Here is a 17551-nt window from a genome sequence, read left to right as displayed (position 1 = left end):
TACTACGCGATTCTGAGACGAAAAGCACAACGTATTTGACTTCATTGGCGAAATGCTCTTCCAGAATTCGATGAATGTTCCTGATCCAGAGCTGGAGAGCCCAGAGAAACTATCAAGTCGGGCGTCGCGTGCTGTGTGCATATCTTATAGATCTTCGAATCGTCCGTGCATAAAATAAGCTGTTGTTTCCTGGCTGTGGGGTTCCCCATTCAACTCCCGAGGTCCTCCACAAAGGACAATCTCTATAATTGCACAGGAGACTTTTACATAGAATGCGAGATCCGTAAAGGCATTCTTTACGACTGTATACACCTGTGGCTCGTGCTGTCCGCAACAGCATGACTTGCCCTGGCACCTGGCACGGGCAATCGTATACAACTTCCACATTCGGTAATCAAATCCCCTCGAGCCCCTCACCAGAATAAATCTTTGAAGCTCCCCGCAACCATGAGCTCCCCAACTTCAAACTTCCCAACGTGTCGACGCATTAACGTGTGGATATAAGATGCTCCATATCGCAATCTTAGACGTCGATATCCCCGTCCCGACTGTCTATGCCGCTCGCGGCCTCTACAGCTCCCAGTTCCGCCATCTGCTGCAATCCGCCGCATCGCGACTCAACCTCCCCGCTTCAAGTATATACACGACCGCTTTCGATGTAGTCGGGGGCTCGCTACCATTGCTACCGAGCCTCCGCACGTCTCCACGCCCCGTCACAGAATCCAGCAACACAAACGTAAATGGAACGAGACACGACGTGAACCCGCTCTCCCTCCCGATAGACGGGATCCTCATCACCGGAGCTGCAGCCGCAGCATACGAGTCCGCAAAATACCCATGGATCGACCCGCTCCAGACTTTCATCCAAACCGTGTTCAACGAGTATCCGCACGTCAAAGTGTTCGGCTCCTGCTTCGGACACCAGATCATCGCTCAAGCACTCCTTTCGTCGCAGGCACAGACACCAGAGGCGCCAAGCGTCAGCGTGGAAGCATGCCCTGAAGGCCGGGAAACGGGTCTCGTGTCGATAGCGTTGAACCCGGAATTCGTCGCGCACTTTCCTCGCCTCCCCACGTCACTACCTACCCCGACCGAAATGCGTCTGCAGATGATCCATGGCGACTGGGTTGCTCTCCTTCCCGGAGTACAAGCCTTTCCAAGGCCATGGATGAACGTCGGATCTACGGAACTATGCCCCGTGCAGGGGTTATATTACCCGAGCCGGGTATTGACCTACCAGGGTCACTTTGAATTCGATGTCTTTGTGAATTCGGAGACATGCTTGGAATTTGGAAGAAGGAATAACTGGGATTCTCAGGACGTGGAGAAGTTTCTTCGGCTGATTGACAGAGGGAGGGAAGAGGGAATGGTGGACGATGATGATGATGATGATGATGATGATGATGCAAAGGCTGCGGCGGAGGTTGTGGTGCACTTCTTTTGGAGTTCATGCGATGGGAATGTCGGGGATTGAGCATTGCGTCAAGAGATATATAGATTAAAGTACAAATGGCGGGGAAGACGGTGGGCTTTAACAAATCCATCGCGGCCCCGCCGTTCCGGAAGAACGTCGAAATCTCCCAAGTGGCTGGCAATCTCAACTTCAAATCCCAAGCTCAGTGAAAGTTCATTGCCCGAGGATGATCAGCCAAGGACAGACACTCAGAGTCTCATCTTGAATCAGGACGTGTTTCAGAATTGCTCACCACTCATTCAGCCAAAACTGCACGAAACACTAGATTTACCCGCTCGGAGTCTCCGACACAAAAAAGACATGAGCGATCACCAGCAACATGACAACCTGCGGAGGATCCAATGAATCCAGGATTCTCCGGCTCTCCGCATTGGCTGCAGAAGTCCTGCAGAACTGCTGTCCCTGACAATCAAATTCCATCTTTTTGCCGGCCCTTGCAGCAGGCATGTTGTCTCCTTGACGAATCCGGTAATCATCGACGTCGACTACTTATACGCCCTTCGCGCTCTGTTGATTCTCGAGTCGTTCTTTCAAGGTCCCTCAGCCAAGCTTTCCGGATCCTCGTTCTTTTTTCTATCTGCCAATCCAGTTGGGGTCAGATAGAATAGCTTCAATCATGTTCTCCAAATATGTTACCCCCGTCTTGCTGGGCTCCGGCCTAGCAAGCGCCACCACCCTCTACGCTACCCACTACGTCACAAAGTCGGTACACACTCTTTCACTTGAGCTCGGTGACGACGGTAGCTACTCGCTCACGGAAGTAACCTCGCTCGAGACGTGCGGCACCTATCCGAGCTGGCTGACCTTGGACTCTGCCTCGCGTACGCTCTACTGCTCTGATGAGTTTGGCTGGAACAACGCGGGCGGAAAGGTCAACGGGTCGTTGACGGCGATCTCCATCGGCGAGGATGGTTCCCTCAGCGAAAGTGCGGTGACGCCGAATGCCCCTGGGAGTGGAGTGCACAACACGATCTATGAGGGTGCTGCCGGACAGTACTTGGCTGTTGCCGCCTAGTGGGTTACCCCTGCCATTATTCCATGATAAGAGCTTCAAATTCAAGCCGGGCACGCGTGTTCAATTGATTAGAATGCTGACGAGGGTGAGGGACGAAACAGCGAGGGCTCCGCTCTTGCCACTTATGCGCTTCCTCTTGAGGACAACGCTGAGCCTATTCAAGTCTTTGAATTTGAATTGTCCGAGCCTGGTCCGGTGCCTGATCGCCAGGCGGCGCCACACCCGCACATGGCCCTCGTCGACCCGACCGGGGGATTCATCGTCGTTCCCGATCTGGGTGCTGACCTTGTTCGCGTCTTCGCAATTGACAAGAGTAACGGCGAACTCGACGAATGCCCAAGCCTGAACTACACAGCGGGTGGAGGTCCCCGTCACGCTGTGTTCGGGTCTGCGGACGCTGTGAAGATTAGGGGCCGTGCTCCTCGTGCGGCAGAGACTATTCTCTACGTTGCTAACGAGTTGAACAACCACCTTGAGGCTTTCGCAGTTTCCTACCCGTCTAGCGGATGTCTTGGGTTCTCGAAAATCGAGGACCTGGTGCCGTACCCGGGGGAGGAGGTACCGGAGGGCACTTCCCTGGCCGAAATTAGATTGGTGGGCAATAGCGCTTATGTCTCGATCCGGCTGGACGGCGGGTTCGACGGGAATGACTCCCTTGCGAACCTGGATCGCGGGAGCAACGGTACAGTCACATTTAAGGAGATTACGACCTCGGGTGGTGTACTCCCGCGCACCTTGGCATTCAATAAAGCCGGTGATTTGGCTGCTGTTGGGAACCAGGTCTCTTCCAATGTCGCTATAGTCACGAGGGACCCAGAGACTGGAGTGCTCGGTGAGGTGGTGGCGGACTTGCAGGTGGGCGAGCCTGGCGAGCCTGGCACGCTCGAAGGTCTGAGCAGCATCATCTGGGACGAGTAGACTGCATCCGAGTCTAAGATATGGGGGACAACAGACACAACGTGTATCAATCAAAGAATATCGTACCATTTAAATCACCAAATCTTTTGAATGCACTGTCCAAGAACCAACCGTGGATGCGAGTAAATCTTGTCAAGGATATCAAAAACAAACCTCATAACACAGATAAATCCAGAATGCCACCGCAATGTATATAAACCACCTAAATAGTGATACCAAGCACATGCGCCCCGAGAAATATCCAAAATGAAAAGCCCAGCTTTTTTTTAACAATCAATTGTGCCGGCTCTGGCGCGAGTACTTACCCGCTAATTGGTCGGGCCAGCCCTTCCGTGACACATTGGGAATTCGTCGCTCCCGTCGGTCTCGTTCGTTAAAACATAATTTTGGGAACCATGAAACCCTCAGCCGTAAATCATAAGTTCCGTAAACCGTAAAGAAGATCCTCTTCGAGGTCTGTGTTGCACAGCAGTCTATTTGATATCTAGTTGGAATGCTTTCCATTTACCTCCCACGGCTCGGCACCTTGGACAGCCTCGTGGGCTCGGATAGCTTGTCGGTCCATGAGATATCGCACTGCCGGGGCTCGAGGTGACGGTCTTGAATGATGTAGGGGGACTGCTGATGTAGTTTACAACACAGTCACGGCATACGCCGCAGATGCACTCTGTGCATGCATAGCATTCGTTCAGTGGCCACGGTCGCTTACAGCTAGCACAGAATATCTGTATCTCTCTGTTGCGGAAGGACGCCGGGGTAGGATTAGAAAATCGATGGTGTTGCCGCTGAGCTGCGGAGGACGGGAATAAGTTCAACACCGGGCTGGGGTCGGGATGTCCAGCTGAATTAACGTGGTTGGAGTACCCAAACGTCTTTCCCGAGGCTGTGGATACCGAATCTAAAGAGGACTCGATGGAGGGAAAAGGCTCAAGATCAGTATCACGACTGCGCGAGAATTCATACGGCGGCGGTGTTAGTGACTTGTGCAGAGGTGACGCCGCATACGAATGTGGCGGGGGCGGAAAAGAACGGTGCGATGCAGGCGGAGGTAAACCAGGCGACTGGAACGCAGGCGGCATAGATGATCGACTCTTGACGGAGGGCGCTGAGGTGATAGAAGTGATGTTGGGGATCAGCGGTGGAATAGTTGGCGAGCGTCCGATCTGCTGGGTGGTTAGCCATCATATGCAGGAGCACGTCAATGGAAACAAGGCTCACTTCTGACTGTGATTGCCGATCATCGTCAACCTCAGTAGCCGATGTAGCTGCCTCAATGAGGTCCTCCCAGCGCTTACCCTGGGCCCAGGCAGCGGTCTGCGGCTCTGCGGATAGTGCTTTCCGATCACCCAGACTCGGGCGCCGCCCAAATTCCTTCGACTTGGACCGTTCATGCTTTGCCTTCCGTGCCCCGGATATGGAGCCCTTACGAGGGCGGGGAAGCTTGTTTGTCCTCTGAATTGGGGGAAGAGTGGAGGACCGACCGGGAGGAGAATGGTTGAGAATCGACGGTAGGAGTGATCTTGGGCGGGGCGACGAAAACGGAGGGAGTGATTCCCTTTTAAAGTGATCGCGGAGAGATGGGAGCTCTATTGACGATCTCATGGGCTCCCTCCCAATATCGTTATCGGAATGGATTTCCTATGGGGCTGTAAGCATCTTCTGCTTTAGACCTTATGAACGAAAGTCGTCCGTACCACATCCGTATCCCAGTCGGAGACTAGACGATTATGATGCAATTGAGCTAATGCGACCGCTGCGGTAGCCGCAGCAGGGTGCGTTTCGTCGATACCACGCGGGGTGGCGGGGGAATTGGGCTCGTGGCCATAAAAATCCCGCTCGGGGGCATCTATAGCATTTAGCTGGATTCGAATTCGTCTTACCCAGAAGCCAAACTAACCATTGCGCCTTCTGGATTGGGTCTGAGTGGGAGTAAGATGAGAACGCTGATTTGGGGGTGTGGTAACCATCAGGATAAAGCTCTCTTCCGTCGCCGGGAGCTTTGGAATATAGTGGTTTGGATGAGCCCGTCGGATATGCTCCTGCATGGAGCGATAACGTTTCTCCTATAGCAAGAATAGCATTAGCCTCACATCAAAAAACAGGTACTATTTTCACAAAATCCCAGTACTTTCCCCTCCTTCCCCAGCCCAGCTCTCCAATCGATAAGATCGGGAAAATAGAGGCGTCGAGGGAGCTTGCGTGGTGGGGATGGCAAGACTCACCCCCAAGCATCTTTTCCGACAATTCGAGCCATCATTATTCTTCAAGGGACAAACCACCTCATTGTTGGCATCGGTGACGGAAAAGGAGCTGGTCAAGGACGCTCGGGGCGGCATGGTCTGCATGAATCCGTCTTATTGGCGGGGTCAGAAGGGCGACAAAAGCGAAGACAGACAATTCAGATGAAGGTCGATTCAAGCTGAGGATCCCACGTCGCGATACATGCTCCGGATAAAGGCGAATATTGAGTTGGAATCGAAGTTTCGTCGCATGCAACGATTGTTTCAACAGATTAATGGGCGGGTGGGGGAGAGAGCTCAGAGAGCGAAGGAGAGCGGAGAGATGGAGGCGATGCTCCGCGGTGAGAAAAGACAAAAAAACGTCGATGTCCTCGAGAACAAGCGATGAAGTCGTCCTGCAGCTCCGAAGGGAGTAACAAGCTCTAATAAAGGGCGGGGAGCTAGCAGCAATGCATCGGAAGGTCAAGGAATGAATAGGGCAGGTTTTCTGGCAGGGGAGGGGAAGGGTCAAGAAGCTCCTCAGAGACCTGGGAAGCTAAGCTGCGACGAGACTAGCGGGAAGGCAAGGAAATGGATCACAGATAAGCAGGAGACTGATTGGCGAGAAAAGCTAGCAAGCTCGACTCTGGTTTTAATGCAGGCATGAAAATTGCAGGAGGGAGCGAAAATGAATGGGGCGACCGGGTGGGCAAAGGTGGAGAGGACGGCGAATGAAGGTGGGCAGCGGGAGTGAACGGGGAGGGGGGGGGGGCCAGGAGGAGAAGCATGCGAGAACAGTGCGACTCCGAGCTTCAAGCTCTCTCTTCTTGGAGACTCGACAGTCAATCCGTTGGCCACAAATGCGCTTCCTCCCTTCATTTGAAGAGTTTGAGACTGAGCGAAACTGGTTTCTGTGACACGTGAAGAAAGCCTCATACATTCGTGTACTGGAGTGACCGAGAGGCAATTTGGAAGAAGGTCAAAAAGCTGTGTTCCATTGACATCATCATATCCGACACCCTGTTTCGCTGCAAGAGCCCAACTGGCGCGCAGATGCATTCATTCTAGGGTACGGGGATAAGGCTATAATGATTATCTGATCCGCCTCCAGGGATCTGTCTCGGTGGCATTCATAATTATCTGAACGATCTGGTGTAATCAGTTCAGATACGTGCGGGATGGTGGCGCCTATCGATAACCCGGAGGCGTGGGACAGCGCGATATCCGCTGGAAGAGGGGTTCACCAGAGACTATCTTCGAGTCCAGGTTGCGATAAGATAGCTTGCAGACAGTTAATGGTGCTATGAGCGCTCCGCTGAATCCCTTTACTTCGTAGTCTGCGGGCTCGGTTCTTGAGTTTCGTGATGTCTTTCGAGGTCTTTCAAGGCGCTCTGCAACTGCTTGTGCGTGCGACGTTGCGATGAACAAGTCCGCGAACGGATCTGACACTTGCATTCTTCGTTCGGTAGCATCGGTGTCGGATCCTTAGCATTACCTGACCGTACGGCGACGGCAAATAAGCATGAGCTCTGTTGTGAGCAGTGACTCCAATACCTCCCATCGAAGGATTTTTTTCCCCCCAATTTATATTCAATTTCGATCATCCAGGGCTCTATTGTTCAGATAGATAGATCCAAAGGCAATCCATTGCCTTGCGCATTGTATGGGAAACTTGACACTTCAAATTTTGAGTTCAAACGTGAATTGGCGGCTTTCTTACCATTACTGTACAGTACAGTTACTAGTCAACTCAAGTTCAAGTTGGAACTGGGGTGGAGCCCCAAGAGAAAAACTCGACAGCCCTGGAGCTTCAGCATGATCACCTGAAAAGGTTGGAGCTGCGACCTTGCAGAAAGAGGGCAATCAGAGGCTCTGATGGGTGGAAGGGGGGTGTCATCTCACTTTCACGCTTTTCCCAGCGACAGGGCAATGGGTGAGCCGGCTCAAAACCCATGTGCAACGTGCCCCTCCCCCTCCTCATCCCCCCCAGCTCTGGTCTTGAGCTTCCATGCGCCCAACCCGAAGCTGAGAGCTCCAACTTTCTTTTGGCTGGAGAAATTTCGGCCTAGCTCGACGCCACTTCTTGTTCCTTATTTCCGTGTGGGGAGGGGCTGGTTCTGAGTAATCTCGAGACAACGAAAGGAAGCTTGGATGGAGGAAGGAGCGAAGACGTGGCAAATTAATTGCCTCTGCCTCATACTCTGGGAAGAGGTTCTTGAAATTGAACCCTCATCCCTTGCCATGGAACTGTCACAATGAAAACAGAGGGTCGATTAGTCTCCGTGGAACTGCGATCGCGGTGAAAGGGACGCCGGGGAGTTGTCGCTGCTTGGGAAATGTGGTGCCTCGGAATCACACTCTTCATTCAACCGGACGTGGACGGGAGGGGTTGATGCCCAATTCGTCCTTGAGCAGAAAAAAAAAATTGAAAAAAAACTGGTTGCCGTGTGTTCCGCCTCGAAATTGGAGAAGTCGCATGAAAGCTGTCCGTGTTTGGCCCCTGGTCGGTGCCTGAGGAGGTCGAGCTCTTGCTTCATTCAAAAAGCATCCCCAACACGAAGCCTCTAGGCCAGCCCAAGATGGCTGGCTGCATCTGGAGAAGCGTCCTCAGTTGTGTTGCGGCAACACCAACTTGAAATCCCTGGTTGGTCATGATAATGGAAGGTATTTCTTCTGCACATGGTGGTCGAAAACCCTCACCGACAAATAATTCAAGTTTCACATTGTGCGGAGAAAAAATGCTGTCTCGGCGGGTCTTGCTGAACATCCACAGCTTTGACCGGTCCAAACCTTGGACCCCAACAAGCTGGGATATCGCCCGCAATGCAGCCCTGAACTCGACGCAGGGAATCCGCGATATGGCTTAACTTCCTGCAGGTCGGATTTTTCTCGCAGAAACTCATTCTCTGCCCGACCTCGCCAAGCACTTGGGGAAATTTTCCCACCTGCAATTGCGGCCAGTTGCCTTTGTGGGAGAGCTGCAGGGGGACAGTACCGTGATTGGAGCTTGTCTCTGAATGTGAGAGACCCAGTAACATCGTCATAACGATGCTTTCGCTCAGATGGCTGTCATTCATTGAGTCTCACGGCCGATTTTCCCCGGATAAGCTCAGACCATCTTCAAGACCAGCATCAAACAACACCTGGAGTTTCGAGCGACGCCGAGGGATGGAAGCTGGAGTTGGGCGTGCGATTGGGCCTTCGGAGGGAACTCCGAGCGCCCGAGTTGTCCCCCCTCGCATCGGAACAGCCCCACCAATGTTGTCTGATGTTCGGAACTGTTCTGGAACAGATGATGCAGACGAGTGGAAGGCAGAGAGCTCTTCAGAGAAATCCGTCATGGTTCTGTCTCTTGGTGATGGACCTCCCATGAAGGTTATCTCTCAAGGGAATGCGCTGGGGTGGTTGAGCCTTGATATTCTGCATGCGAATGAGTGGTGCGACGGAACCGGAAAACCCCCAAACATTCCAAGGTTAGAGAAAAAACTCGTCCACGTTGGGGGTTTGTTTCAATAGACCAGGCGTAATCAATTCCAGTTTTCCATGAAACGTAGCAAGAATGCGCAGCTCCCATGGGTAATTGTCGGCTATGCGTGATTGATGCTGCTTAACCGTCCCCGATTCCGCTATCCGAAGGGGGTCGACTAGGCCAGTTCGCGGCTTACCCTAGATCCGACAAACCTGTTGTGATCCGATCCCCCTGGCCCATGACCTCATGTCTTCAACAACGAGCTTTGAATGATCGTCACGGCCAATCGATAAAGCCTGGGTAGCCGCACTTATCATATCTCTCTCCAACCTTCCTGTCGTACAACACCGCCATAATGGGCTCCCTACCCAAGAGTAAGAACTTCCACGTCGCTATTATTGGAGGCGGCATTGCAGGCCTTAGTCTGGCCATTGCTCTCCACCACCGCTGTATCTCCGTCACCATATATGAGCAAGCGACGGCCTTCACAGAGGTTGGAGCGGGCGTCTCGTTCGGCCCTAATGCGATTGAGGCGATGAAGCTTTGCCACGGCGGAATATACGACGCATTCGCGAAGGTCTGCACGACGAATCTCTGGCCGTCGAAACAGAAAGTGTGGTTCGATTACCTGGATGGGTATACAGATAGCGAAAGCGCGTACAACACAGGGATGAAGGCAAGGACGCAGGATATCGCGTTCACGATCAGCAATAGTCTTGGTCAGACGGGGGTTCACCGGGCTCATTTTCTCCAGGAGTTGGTCAAGTTAATCCCAAGCGATATCGCGCGGTTTCGGAAACGGCTTGAGGGGATCGAGCAGCGGGTGAGCGATGGGAAACTCGTGCTGAAGTTTGACGATGGGAAATCGGATGAGGCGGACGTGGTTGTCGGATGTGATGGAATAAAATCAAGGGTGCGGCAGATTCTTGTCGGGGAGAGTCATCCATCTGCGAACCCGTCATTCACTCACAAGTACGCCTATCGCGGCTTGGTGCCGATGGACAAGGCGATTGAAGCGATTGGCGAGGAGCTGGCATCAAACTCGTGCATGCATGTATGTCTCAAGCGTAATCATCGTCCACCAACGATACTATACAGACTAACACAATCAGATGGGCCCGAGCAACCACATGCTCACCTTCCCCGTCAACCAAGGGAAAACACTCAACATTGTAGCCTTCCACACAACAACCGAGCCCTGGAAAGAATATCCCCGGCTAACTCGCGAAGGCACGCGCGAGGAAGCCCTCCGTGACTTCGCCGGCTATGGGCCAAACGTCACCAAGCTCCTGAAGTTGTGCGAGCCCAAGCTCAACATTGTATGTCGACACACCCAAGCCAAGCAACCCCCATTTCTTCTTCCCCCCATCCTTCGCCGCATCTTCTAACAGCTCGAAGTGGGCAATCTTCGATCTAGGCGTAAACCCTGTACCATACTTCTCCAAATCCCGCATCGCTGTCTCTGGCGACGCCGCACACGCAACCTCACCGCACCATGGTGCGGGCGCTGGGTTCTGCCTCGAGGACACGGCAGTCCTGGCCACACTATTTTCAGACCCACGGGTGCAGACCCACCGTGATCTAGAAATCGCCCTCGCTACCTTTGACGCTAGTCGCCGGGAACGTACGCAGTGGCTTGTACAGAGTAGCCGGTTCATTGGGGATTGCTATGAGTGGCGGGCTGACGGGGTAGGTCGGGATTTCAAGAAGATCGAGGAGGCGATTAACTCCCGGAATGGGATTATTACGGATGCGGATGTAGAGAAGATGTGTGCGGATGCGAAGGAGGCGCTGGGTGAAGTTTTGACTGCGAAGGGGAGAGCCTCATTGTAGGGATGTTGTGAATTGAAGTAACCTGGGTTGGCCATATACAATGTACGGGAATAGAAAGCACGGCGCCTTTGCTGTAGGAAAGACTTCAAACAAATTAAGTCAAAAATGGGCTGCATAAGCAGGATTGGGGCTAAGAACCATCACCGGGTACTGGTAATTGGCACTTTCTATTGATAGGGCCGGATACAACTAGCTTGCCGGTAGTTTTGCGATCGTATGTTCCATGAATCCCGAAGAATAGGTAGTACGTACGGCCAACAAAAGGAGTCCCTCATACGTCACCATCATTGGCTGTCCCGTATGCGTGTGTTGGATAGTCTTTCCAAGGTTATCAATGATAGAATTTCAGCCCTACTCGGCAACGCGACGAGTCATAACAACTTTAGTACTCCCTGGCACCGCTCAAGGTCAAGTTCTGCATCGGGAACACTGTTGTTGCACACCATCTGGATGTGTATGTATTCGGAGTCTTCGATATCCGATGGCGCTTTAGTAGTGACCAGCGATTCCACTCAAGAAGGTTTGAACGTCGGGCATTGACTTCAAGCTCGAAGCTGGAGAGAAATTGGCGGGATGCATTTCTTCCCCGCGCAGGTACTTTCAGCTGATACCCGAGGCCCGCCATGGGTAGTGTCAAGGACGTGGCCATGAATATGTGGTCAGGGTGTATCTTCAGGCGAATGTGAAAGTACGGCTCGGTAAATCCTTCCCCCCGTATCTGGTGTTTTTCGCTGGAGTGTTGTCTCTTGTCAGCCCTGAGATGCAACTGTCTTCCCTTGACTGGAGACAATTTTTCTCACCCCGATCTTTGGGTCCTCGGGCGATCGACGGGAGCAGCCTCGACGCCTCGTCCATTATGGTTTTAACCGAGCGTCGTCCTGCAGGATGTTTGGGCTGACGAACTCCACATTCTCTCCGCATTTTCAGATTTCCCCCCAGATCTCAGTGCTGCTTGTGGGGTCATCGTATTGCTTCCTTCTTCAAGATTCACGGCAACAAGAGAGTGATGGCGCTCCCAGCAGCACTCATGAAAATTGTGGCATCTCACCCCCGATTGGCTCAACCCTTCATCTCGCAAGACTTCCCATATACCAGAAGTCCTATCAAAATACACTCACGGGCCTTGGACAGACCTCCAAGACGGGGAAGATCAAGCTTGACGCCTGTGTTGGGTCAGGGAACTGAGCCGTTATGGCCCAGACACGGACGTCCGTGTGGACACGAGGAAAAACTTCACCGACAAGCCCAGCCTTGCTGCTCTTGGCGTGGACATCCAGACCACAACATCGCCTCGCCAATTGCATCAACCACGAATGACTCGTTGACTCGAATTTCAAAACCAGGGGTGAAACAGCCCTGGAGTCGGAGCACGCTTCCGGGCACTATTCGAGAAAGATCCACCCAGCGCATTCCCTGTTCTACTTTCTTGGGCTCCCCTTCGATGCCCAGAATGTCTCGACAGGACGGTATGGTCTCCTTCCGATACACAATGCCAGTGAGTGCGTCAAGTTCTCCCACTGGTTTAACGATTGACAAAACGCCATGAGCAGTGACGAGGATCTCATTGACGACCCTGTCTCTAATAACCGAGATGAAACTGTTTGAGACGCTTTTAGCCCGCAGGGATCTCCAACCCCACATTTTGCTCCGGCCGTTCTGGTTCTCGATGGCGTTCCATCAGTGGTGGCTGGCCTTTCCTTGAAACTGTGACCGCGGAGGGGCCCGAAAATTGTCGAATTATCCAATACGTCAGGGAGACTGGCATGCGCGCGCCTTCTTCGTGTGAGAAGACTCGGCGCCGGTTAATTGCCAGATTCATGACCAAAGAGGAGCCGAGAAAATTGCCGTTCGACTGTCTCTGTTGATCAAACTACTTAAAGTGCCTTTTGGGGACCTCAAATGGCCGAAAAAGACCATCCCGTTTGTCGAACAGAGTTTCTTCGCGCTTTTCTCAATCGCTGCAATCTGGGACCGAGATTTTCGCCATCATGAAGGACAGCATTTGGACAAGCCCTTCCTTCCTTTTCTCGCTTGGCGCACTGCTGGGTTGTGCCGGGCTTGCTCGATGCGACAACCCAATCGTTCAAACTATCTATACGGCGGATCCAGCACCGTTGGTCCATGATGACCGGTTGTATGTCTTCACTGGCCATGACGAGGATGGCTCCACCACCTACACCATGCTCGACTGGCGTGTTTTCTCGACAACGGACATGGTGAACTGGCAGCATCATCCGACACCCATGTCCTTGGAGACCTTCAGCTGGTCTGATGCGCAGGCCTGGGCTGGGCAAGTGGTCGCCCGAAACGACCGCTTTTACTACTACGTTCCAATCCGCAATTCGGCCACCGGAGGGATGAGCATTGGCGTCGGCGTTAGCGACACGGTTGTTGGACCATACGAGGACGCGATCGGTGGTCCACTCCTCGAGAATAACGAGATTGACCCTACTGTTTTCATCGATGATGACGGTCAGGCTTACCTATATTGGGGTAACCCTAATCTATGGTACGTGAAATTGAATGAGGACATGATCTCCTACAGCGGCGAGATCACCCAGGTCGAGCTCACTGCCGAGGGATTCGGGGAGCGTCCCGACAATGCGGATCGTCCAACGATGTTTGAAGAGGGACCCTGGCTCACCAAGCGTGACGACCTCTACTACATGATCTATGCGGCCAACTGCTGCTCGGAGGATATCCGGTACTCGACCGGTCCTTCAGCCACAGGGCCCTGGACCTACCAAGGTGTCATCATGCCCAGTCAGGGAGCCAGCTTCACCAATCACCCGGCGGTTATCGACTACCGCAATGCTTCCTACTTCTTTTACCACAATGGTGCCCTCCCAGGCGGCAGCGGCTATGCCCGGTCCGTCGCCGTTGAAAGCTTCGAGTATAATGCGGATGGTACAATTCCCGAGTTACAGATGACCGAAGGTCCGGAGCGGATCGGCACACTAGACCCCTACGTCGTCCAGGAAGCTGAGACAATAGCATGGGAGGAGGGAGTCGAGACCGAGGACTGCAGCGAGGGTGGCCTCAACGTCGGTTCAATCAACAACGGAGACTATATTATAGTCAGGGGCGTCGCTTTTGGCGATGGTGCTACTAACTTCACTGCCCAAGTGGCGTCTGCAGGCAACGGGGGGAATATCGAACTACATCTGGATAGCGAAACAGGTACACTCATTGGCACATGTAGCGTTGAGGGAACTGGGGACTGGCAGACATGGGAGACAGTGAGCTGCCCCGTTAGTGATGCTACAGAGACGCATGACTTGGTCTTCTACTTCACTGGAGAAGGGTCCGACTTTCTGTTCAATTTCAACTGGTGGCAGTTTGCCTGATTAGCGGAGGACAGGCCTGTCGCCGTCCACAAGGACGTATTTGTTTCAACAAAACACATGTCAGACTTTGACGAGAGCCGTGAATTTTTGAATATAACCCCAGATACTATTTTACTGCAATTGGTCCGGTGATAACGACGCCACGTACCTGGTACTCCATACTCCGTCCAGCCGCGGGTGGATAATGTCAGCCATCTCATGATGGCCCTTGTGACCTTCAATCCCCTCGTATTTGTCCTTGGTCAACAATATTTAGCTTTCAGCAATTTCCCCCCTTGCTCATCACCATCCAAATAAGACAGTACCCAAAAAAACCACCCACAATGACAACAGCCGCCGTCTTCGGAAGTACAGGCGCAGTCGGCTCCCAAATCCTCGCAACCCTCCTAGCCAGCGACAACATCTCATTCTCCACCGTTCAGACAATCTCACGCAGGCTCCCGACTCCGCAATCTCCAAAACTGCAAGCCCTCCAGGAACCCGACATCTCAAAATGGAGCGCAATGATCGCCTCCCTCTCCCCCAAACCCTCCGTCATCTTCAACGCGGTCGGCACAACACGAGCCGCCGCCGGCGGCCTCCAGAATCAATGGAAGATCGACCACGACTCGTGCGTTGAGAACGCGCGCGCGGCCAGGGATGCCGGCGTGAGGACGTATGTGTTTATTTCGAGTGCGGGGACGAGGGGGTTTCCGTCGCGGTATTTCCCGTACTCGAGGATGAAGATCGGGGTGGAAGATGCTGTTCGGGAGCTTGGGTTTCAGACTACGATTATCCTGCGGCCTGGGATGATTATTGGACGGGATAAGGGGAATTCCAAGGCGCCGGTTTTTGAGCAGCTTATGGAGAGTTTGAGGATCCTGGGGCAGGGGGTCCAGGATAGATTAGGTATGGGTTGACCCCTTCGGCTGAAGGCTTGGATGACTTATGCCATTGACTTGTGATGTGTCTAGCTCAGGATCAAAGGGTTATTGGAAGGGCTGCTGTGGCGGCTGCTCGGTTGGCGGAAGAGGGCAAAGCGCCCTCGAAGTACTGGGTTTTGGAACGGGCTGATATCGTCAGACTTGGTAGGACTGAGTGGAAGGAGTAGGGCCACTCGCAGTCGAATAATGTCTAATCTGTGTATCCCGTAGCCCTATTGTATATTTTTGGCCGACTGACAGGTAATGTTCGTTGTCTTATTGCTTCCTTTGTCAGTCTATGTAAAGCAGGGTAGCTCCGGGTCCGGGTACTTGTATTAGGTCAGGTATTGACTACTATTACATGCCGCATAATTCTCAGAAGACAAGGTCTAGCCAAGAGCTTCAATTTCCAACGCCTCATCTCCTCGAATGCTGCGCCACCACTCTGTCTGCCGTGGAATCTCTCCCTCGTCGCCACCCAGCAACGCCCAGTACTTCTTCAAAAACCACGTTCTGGCCTCCCAACTGCGAAAATCCCATGGCGTCCCCGTAGAAACGAATCCGGTAGAGGTATCTCGATCCCTCTTTCCAATGCCCGCACCTCCCCAGCACACTAGCCCAGTAAGAAAGTCGTGGAAGAACTCGTCTTCATCGTACTCCTCCTGGTGGATAATGAGGTTTTTCCGTAAGGTGGGGAAAGGCATAATGTCTATGGCCGGGTGATGCTTGACGGTAATCTGTTCCTTGTTCGGCCTCAAGTCTGGCTTTAGCGTCTTCTTGAATAATTCGCGTACTGTACTAACGATATTCTCTTTGACAGTGTTATCCGCGGACTCTGCGTCGGATCGGAAGAACGGCGAGGGTGCTTCGTCCATGCAGAGGACGTCTTCGGCGATGCCGACATGGTCACTCAGAGTAAACAGCGCACTTATAGTGCAGATGACGTCGATCCGAATATTGTTGGCGTATGGATCTGCAGCTGGTGCGCTTGGCTGGAGTCTGATCACCCTGAAATCGCCGCAGCTGAATGATTGTGGACTTTTGGACTGTATCTGGAAGTGTGGCTTAGAGCAGCCACAGTTGAAAGTGGTCGTCCACCAAAGGCCTGGGGCGTCGTTGTAAGTGCCACGAGTGATAAGTGATGGATCAACATGTGTCGGAGAATCCAAAGAAGTGAGTGCTGATGGGGTAGGCTTCGACTGCGAGAGGAGTGTTGTAGAGTCTGAGATGCTCAGGGCTGAAGGGGTGTCATGCGTTGAGGGGCACTGTAGGGCCAAGGATGGGGGTTGGTCTGGCTGGGGAGTATAAGCCGTGGTATCCCACATGCCCAGCACGGATGGGATTTCATCAAAATGTGAAATTTGTGTCGTAGGGTCCCATATGGCCAATTCTGAGGAAATCTCATACGATTGTGGAAAGAACTGTTGGCATTCTCCTCGATTTGCCATGGACACGCTGGGAGCAGATACGCCTGCAGCATCAAGGGATGGAAGGTTCTCTGCAGCAGGATGAGTTGTACTACTGGATAAGCCACCCGCAGGCGTCCCGGCCGCCTTCGATGATACCGTACCCACAGCTGGTGGATTTTCAACCCCGCGACTCCGCGCGGCAGCCTCCGCAAGCGCCTCGAGCCGATCCAGGCGCTCACGAAGCTTCTCTCCTATTGAACAGTAAGTCTTTCTCTTCCGGGGACGTGCCCCAAATCTGGGCGCGGCTGAAATGTTTAAATCCAAGGAGGGAAGTACTCACTGTACTTTCTTTGAGCTCGGAGGTTTTGCTCTCGTCTCTTCTCTGGATCTCGACGTACAGGCTTCCGTTTCTCCTTGCCCTTGTTCTCGCTCCCCTTCTTTCCCTGTGGTGTCTGTGCAGGCATATTGTGTGTTACTTGATCACGGAGTCAATCGCGATTGACAAGCTGTGCAGCGCGCTAGGCGGCAAAGTTGGAGGAGGTGTTGGGGACATGTGCAGTGAAGCGAAGGGTGGTCAGAATAAGCTGCGATGGCTGACGTGAGCCACCCAACGAGCTGGGCTTGGCGAAACGCGGTTTCGATAAAGAGGTGAAGAGAGATATGAAACCAATACTGCTTGTTTTCGGGAATCCTCATGTTTGATAAAGATAGTATCATTTCTTGGAAACCCTGATATATCATCGTGGAAACCCAGACAATGTAGAGTGTTTACTCCTATCCTGTGGACCTGTGGTTCACCGAACCTTCTATACTAGACAACGCCAGGATCTGCAACTATCGAGGAAAGCCATGATCTCCCTCATCTCTTCCCTTGAATTTCTGGTAATAGTTTGAGTCACTCCAACAAATGATAACCCGCGTCTTAAACTCTAAAAACAACTAGCCCTGAACTATTCAATACCTAA

At 52.8% G+C, this 17551-nt stretch overlaps 9 protein-coding genes across 9 annotated transcripts; 7 read left to right on the top strand and 2 right to left on the bottom strand.

Annotated features, from left to right (window-relative positions):
• Positions 1-467: 467 nt before the first annotated feature.
• BJX67DRAFT_246391 (type 1 glutamine amidotransferase) lies at positions 468-1782 on the top strand. Its single transcript, XM_071026198.1, has one exon. The coding sequence runs from the start codon at positions 506-508 to the stop codon at positions 1472-1474; it is 969 nt and encodes a 322-aa protein (XP_070889725.1). The 5' UTR covers positions 468-505; the 3' UTR covers positions 1475-1782.
• BJX67DRAFT_246443 (lactonase family protein) lies at positions 1783-3544 on the top strand. The gene is made up of 2 exons (XM_071026199.1): positions 1783-2488; positions 2591-3544. Exons 1-2 carry the CDS (start codon positions 2091-2093, stop codon positions 3405-3407), a joined length of 1215 nt encoding a protein of 404 aa, XP_070889724.1. The 5' UTR covers positions 1783-2090; the 3' UTR covers positions 3408-3544.
• An 89-nt stretch (positions 3545-3633) lies between these two features.
• Positions 3634-6297, bottom strand: rfeD (putative transcription factor RfeD). The gene is made up of 5 exons (XM_071028262.1): positions 5630-6297; positions 5305-5470; positions 5102-5253; positions 4626-5045; positions 3634-4570 (listed from the first exon to the last, which is right to left on the bottom strand). Exons 1-5 carry the CDS (start codon positions 5750-5752, stop codon positions 3881-3883), a joined length of 1551 nt encoding a protein of 516 aa, XP_070889723.1. The 5' UTR covers positions 5753-6297; the 3' UTR covers positions 3634-3880.
• A 2121-nt stretch (positions 6298-8418) lies between these two features.
• BJX67DRAFT_246364 (uncharacterized protein) lies at positions 8419-9296 on the top strand. The gene has a single exon (XM_071026197.1). It carries the CDS (start codon positions 8675-8677, stop codon positions 9140-9142), a length of 468 nt encoding a protein of 155 aa, XP_070889722.1. The 5' UTR covers positions 8419-8674; the 3' UTR covers positions 9143-9296.
• BJX67DRAFT_246337 (uncharacterized protein) lies at positions 9297-11036 on the top strand. Its single transcript, XM_071026196.1, has 3 exons — positions 9297-10149; positions 10208-10414; positions 10494-11036. The coding sequence occupies exons 1-3, from the start codon at positions 9451-9453 to the stop codon at positions 10926-10928; spliced, it is 1341 nt and encodes a 446-aa protein (XP_070889721.1). The 5' UTR covers positions 9297-9450; the 3' UTR covers positions 10929-11036.
• Positions 11037-11701: 665 nt separating this feature from the next.
• Positions 11702-12695, top strand: BJX67DRAFT_246329 (uncharacterized protein). Its single transcript, XM_071026195.1, has one exon. It carries the CDS (start codon positions 11935-11937, stop codon positions 12472-12474), a length of 540 nt encoding a protein of 179 aa, XP_070889720.1. The 5' UTR covers positions 11702-11934; the 3' UTR covers positions 12475-12695.
• A 332-nt stretch (positions 12696-13027) lies between these two features.
• Positions 13028-14389, top strand: BJX67DRAFT_344485 (glycoside hydrolase family 43 protein). The gene has a single exon (XM_071028261.1). The coding sequence runs from the start codon at positions 13109-13111 to the stop codon at positions 14273-14275; it is 1167 nt and encodes a 388-aa protein (XP_070889719.1). The 5' UTR covers positions 13028-13108; the 3' UTR covers positions 14276-14389.
• Positions 14390-14500: 111 nt separating this feature from the next.
• BJX67DRAFT_246323 (NAD(P)-binding protein) lies at positions 14501-15466 on the top strand. Its single transcript, XM_071026194.1, has 2 exons — positions 14501-15163; positions 15229-15466. The coding sequence occupies exons 1-2, from the start codon at positions 14599-14601 to the stop codon at positions 15363-15365; spliced, it is 702 nt and encodes a 233-aa protein (XP_070889718.1). The 5' UTR covers positions 14501-14598; the 3' UTR covers positions 15366-15466.
• BJX67DRAFT_246320 (bZIP transcription factor) lies at positions 15398-17273 on the bottom strand. The gene is made up of 2 exons (XM_071026193.1): positions 16927-17273; positions 15398-16837 (listed from the first exon to the last, which is right to left on the bottom strand). The coding sequence occupies exons 1-2, from the start codon at positions 17048-17050 to the stop codon at positions 15567-15569; spliced, it is 1395 nt and encodes a 464-aa protein (XP_070889717.1). The 5' UTR covers positions 17051-17273; the 3' UTR covers positions 15398-15566.
• Positions 17274-17551: the final 278 nt, after the last annotated feature.

Source organism: Aspergillus lucknowensis (genome assembly GCF_044049455.1).
Source record: "Aspergillus lucknowensis strain CBS 449.75 chromosome Unknown BJX67scaffold_5, whole genome shotgun sequence".
In the NCBI taxonomy this organism is placed as follows: Eukaryota; Fungi; Ascomycota; class Eurotiomycetes; order Eurotiales; family Aspergillaceae; genus Aspergillus; species Aspergillus lucknowensis.
Note: the sequence above shows the minus strand (reverse complement) of the source record. Positions and strands in the feature narration are given on the sequence as shown.

Excerpts from the sequence above, each read along its gene's own strand:
- BJX67DRAFT_246391 (XM_071026198.1), top strand. The coding sequence starts at position 506 with ATGCTCCATATCGCAATCTTAGACGTCGATATCCCCGTCCCGACTGTC.
- BJX67DRAFT_246443 (XM_071026199.1), top strand. The coding sequence starts at position 2,091 with ATGTTCTCCAAATATGTTACCCCCGTCTTGCTGGGCTCCGGCCTAGCA. Across the intron at positions 2,489-2,590 it reads TACTTGGCTGTTGCCGCCTA|CGAGGGCTCCGCTCTTGCCA; the intron begins GTGGGTTACCCC and ends GGGACGAAACAG.
- rfeD (XM_071028262.1), bottom strand. The coding sequence starts at position 5,752 with ATGCAGACCATGCCGCCCCGAGCGTCCTTGACCAGCTCCTTTTCCGTC. Across the intron at positions 5,254-5,304 it reads CCAATCCAGAAGGCGCAATG|ATGCCCCCGAGCGGGATTTT; the intron begins GTTAGTTTGGCT and ends TAAATGCTATAG. Across the intron at positions 4,571-4,625 it reads ATCGGCAATCACAGTCAGAA|ATCGGACGCTCGCCAACTAT; the intron begins GTGAGCCTTGTT and ends ACCACCCAGCAG.
- BJX67DRAFT_246364 (XM_071026197.1), top strand. The coding sequence starts at position 8,675 with ATGCTTTCGCTCAGATGGCTGTCATTCATTGAGTCTCACGGCCGATTT.
- BJX67DRAFT_246337 (XM_071026196.1), top strand. The coding sequence starts at position 9,451 with ATGGGCTCCCTACCCAAGAGTAAGAACTTCCACGTCGCTATTATTGGA. Across the intron at positions 10,150-10,207 it reads CATCAAACTCGTGCATGCAT|ATGGGCCCGAGCAACCACAT; the intron begins GTATGTCTCAAG and ends TAACACAATCAG. Across the intron at positions 10,415-10,493 it reads GCGAGCCCAAGCTCAACATT|TGGGCAATCTTCGATCTAGG; the intron begins GTATGTCGACAC and ends AACAGCTCGAAG.
- BJX67DRAFT_246329 (XM_071026195.1), top strand. The coding sequence starts at position 11,935 with ATGGCGCTCCCAGCAGCACTCATGAAAATTGTGGCATCTCACCCCCGA.
- BJX67DRAFT_344485 (XM_071028261.1), top strand. The coding sequence starts at position 13,109 with ATGCTCGACTGGCGTGTTTTCTCGACAACGGACATGGTGAACTGGCAG.
- BJX67DRAFT_246323 (XM_071026194.1), top strand. The coding sequence starts at position 14,599 with ATGACAACAGCCGCCGTCTTCGGAAGTACAGGCGCAGTCGGCTCCCAA. Across the intron at positions 15,164-15,228 it reads GGGGGTCCAGGATAGATTAG|CTCAGGATCAAAGGGTTATT; the intron begins GTATGGGTTGAC and ends TGATGTGTCTAG.
- BJX67DRAFT_246320 (XM_071026193.1), bottom strand. The coding sequence starts at position 17,050 with ATGCCTGCACAGACACCACAGGGAAAGAAGGGGAGCGAGAACAAGGGC. Across the intron at positions 16,838-16,926 it reads CCGAGCTCAAAGAAAGTACA|GAGAGAAGCTTCGTGAGCGC; the intron begins GTGAGTACTTCC and ends ACTGTTCAATAG.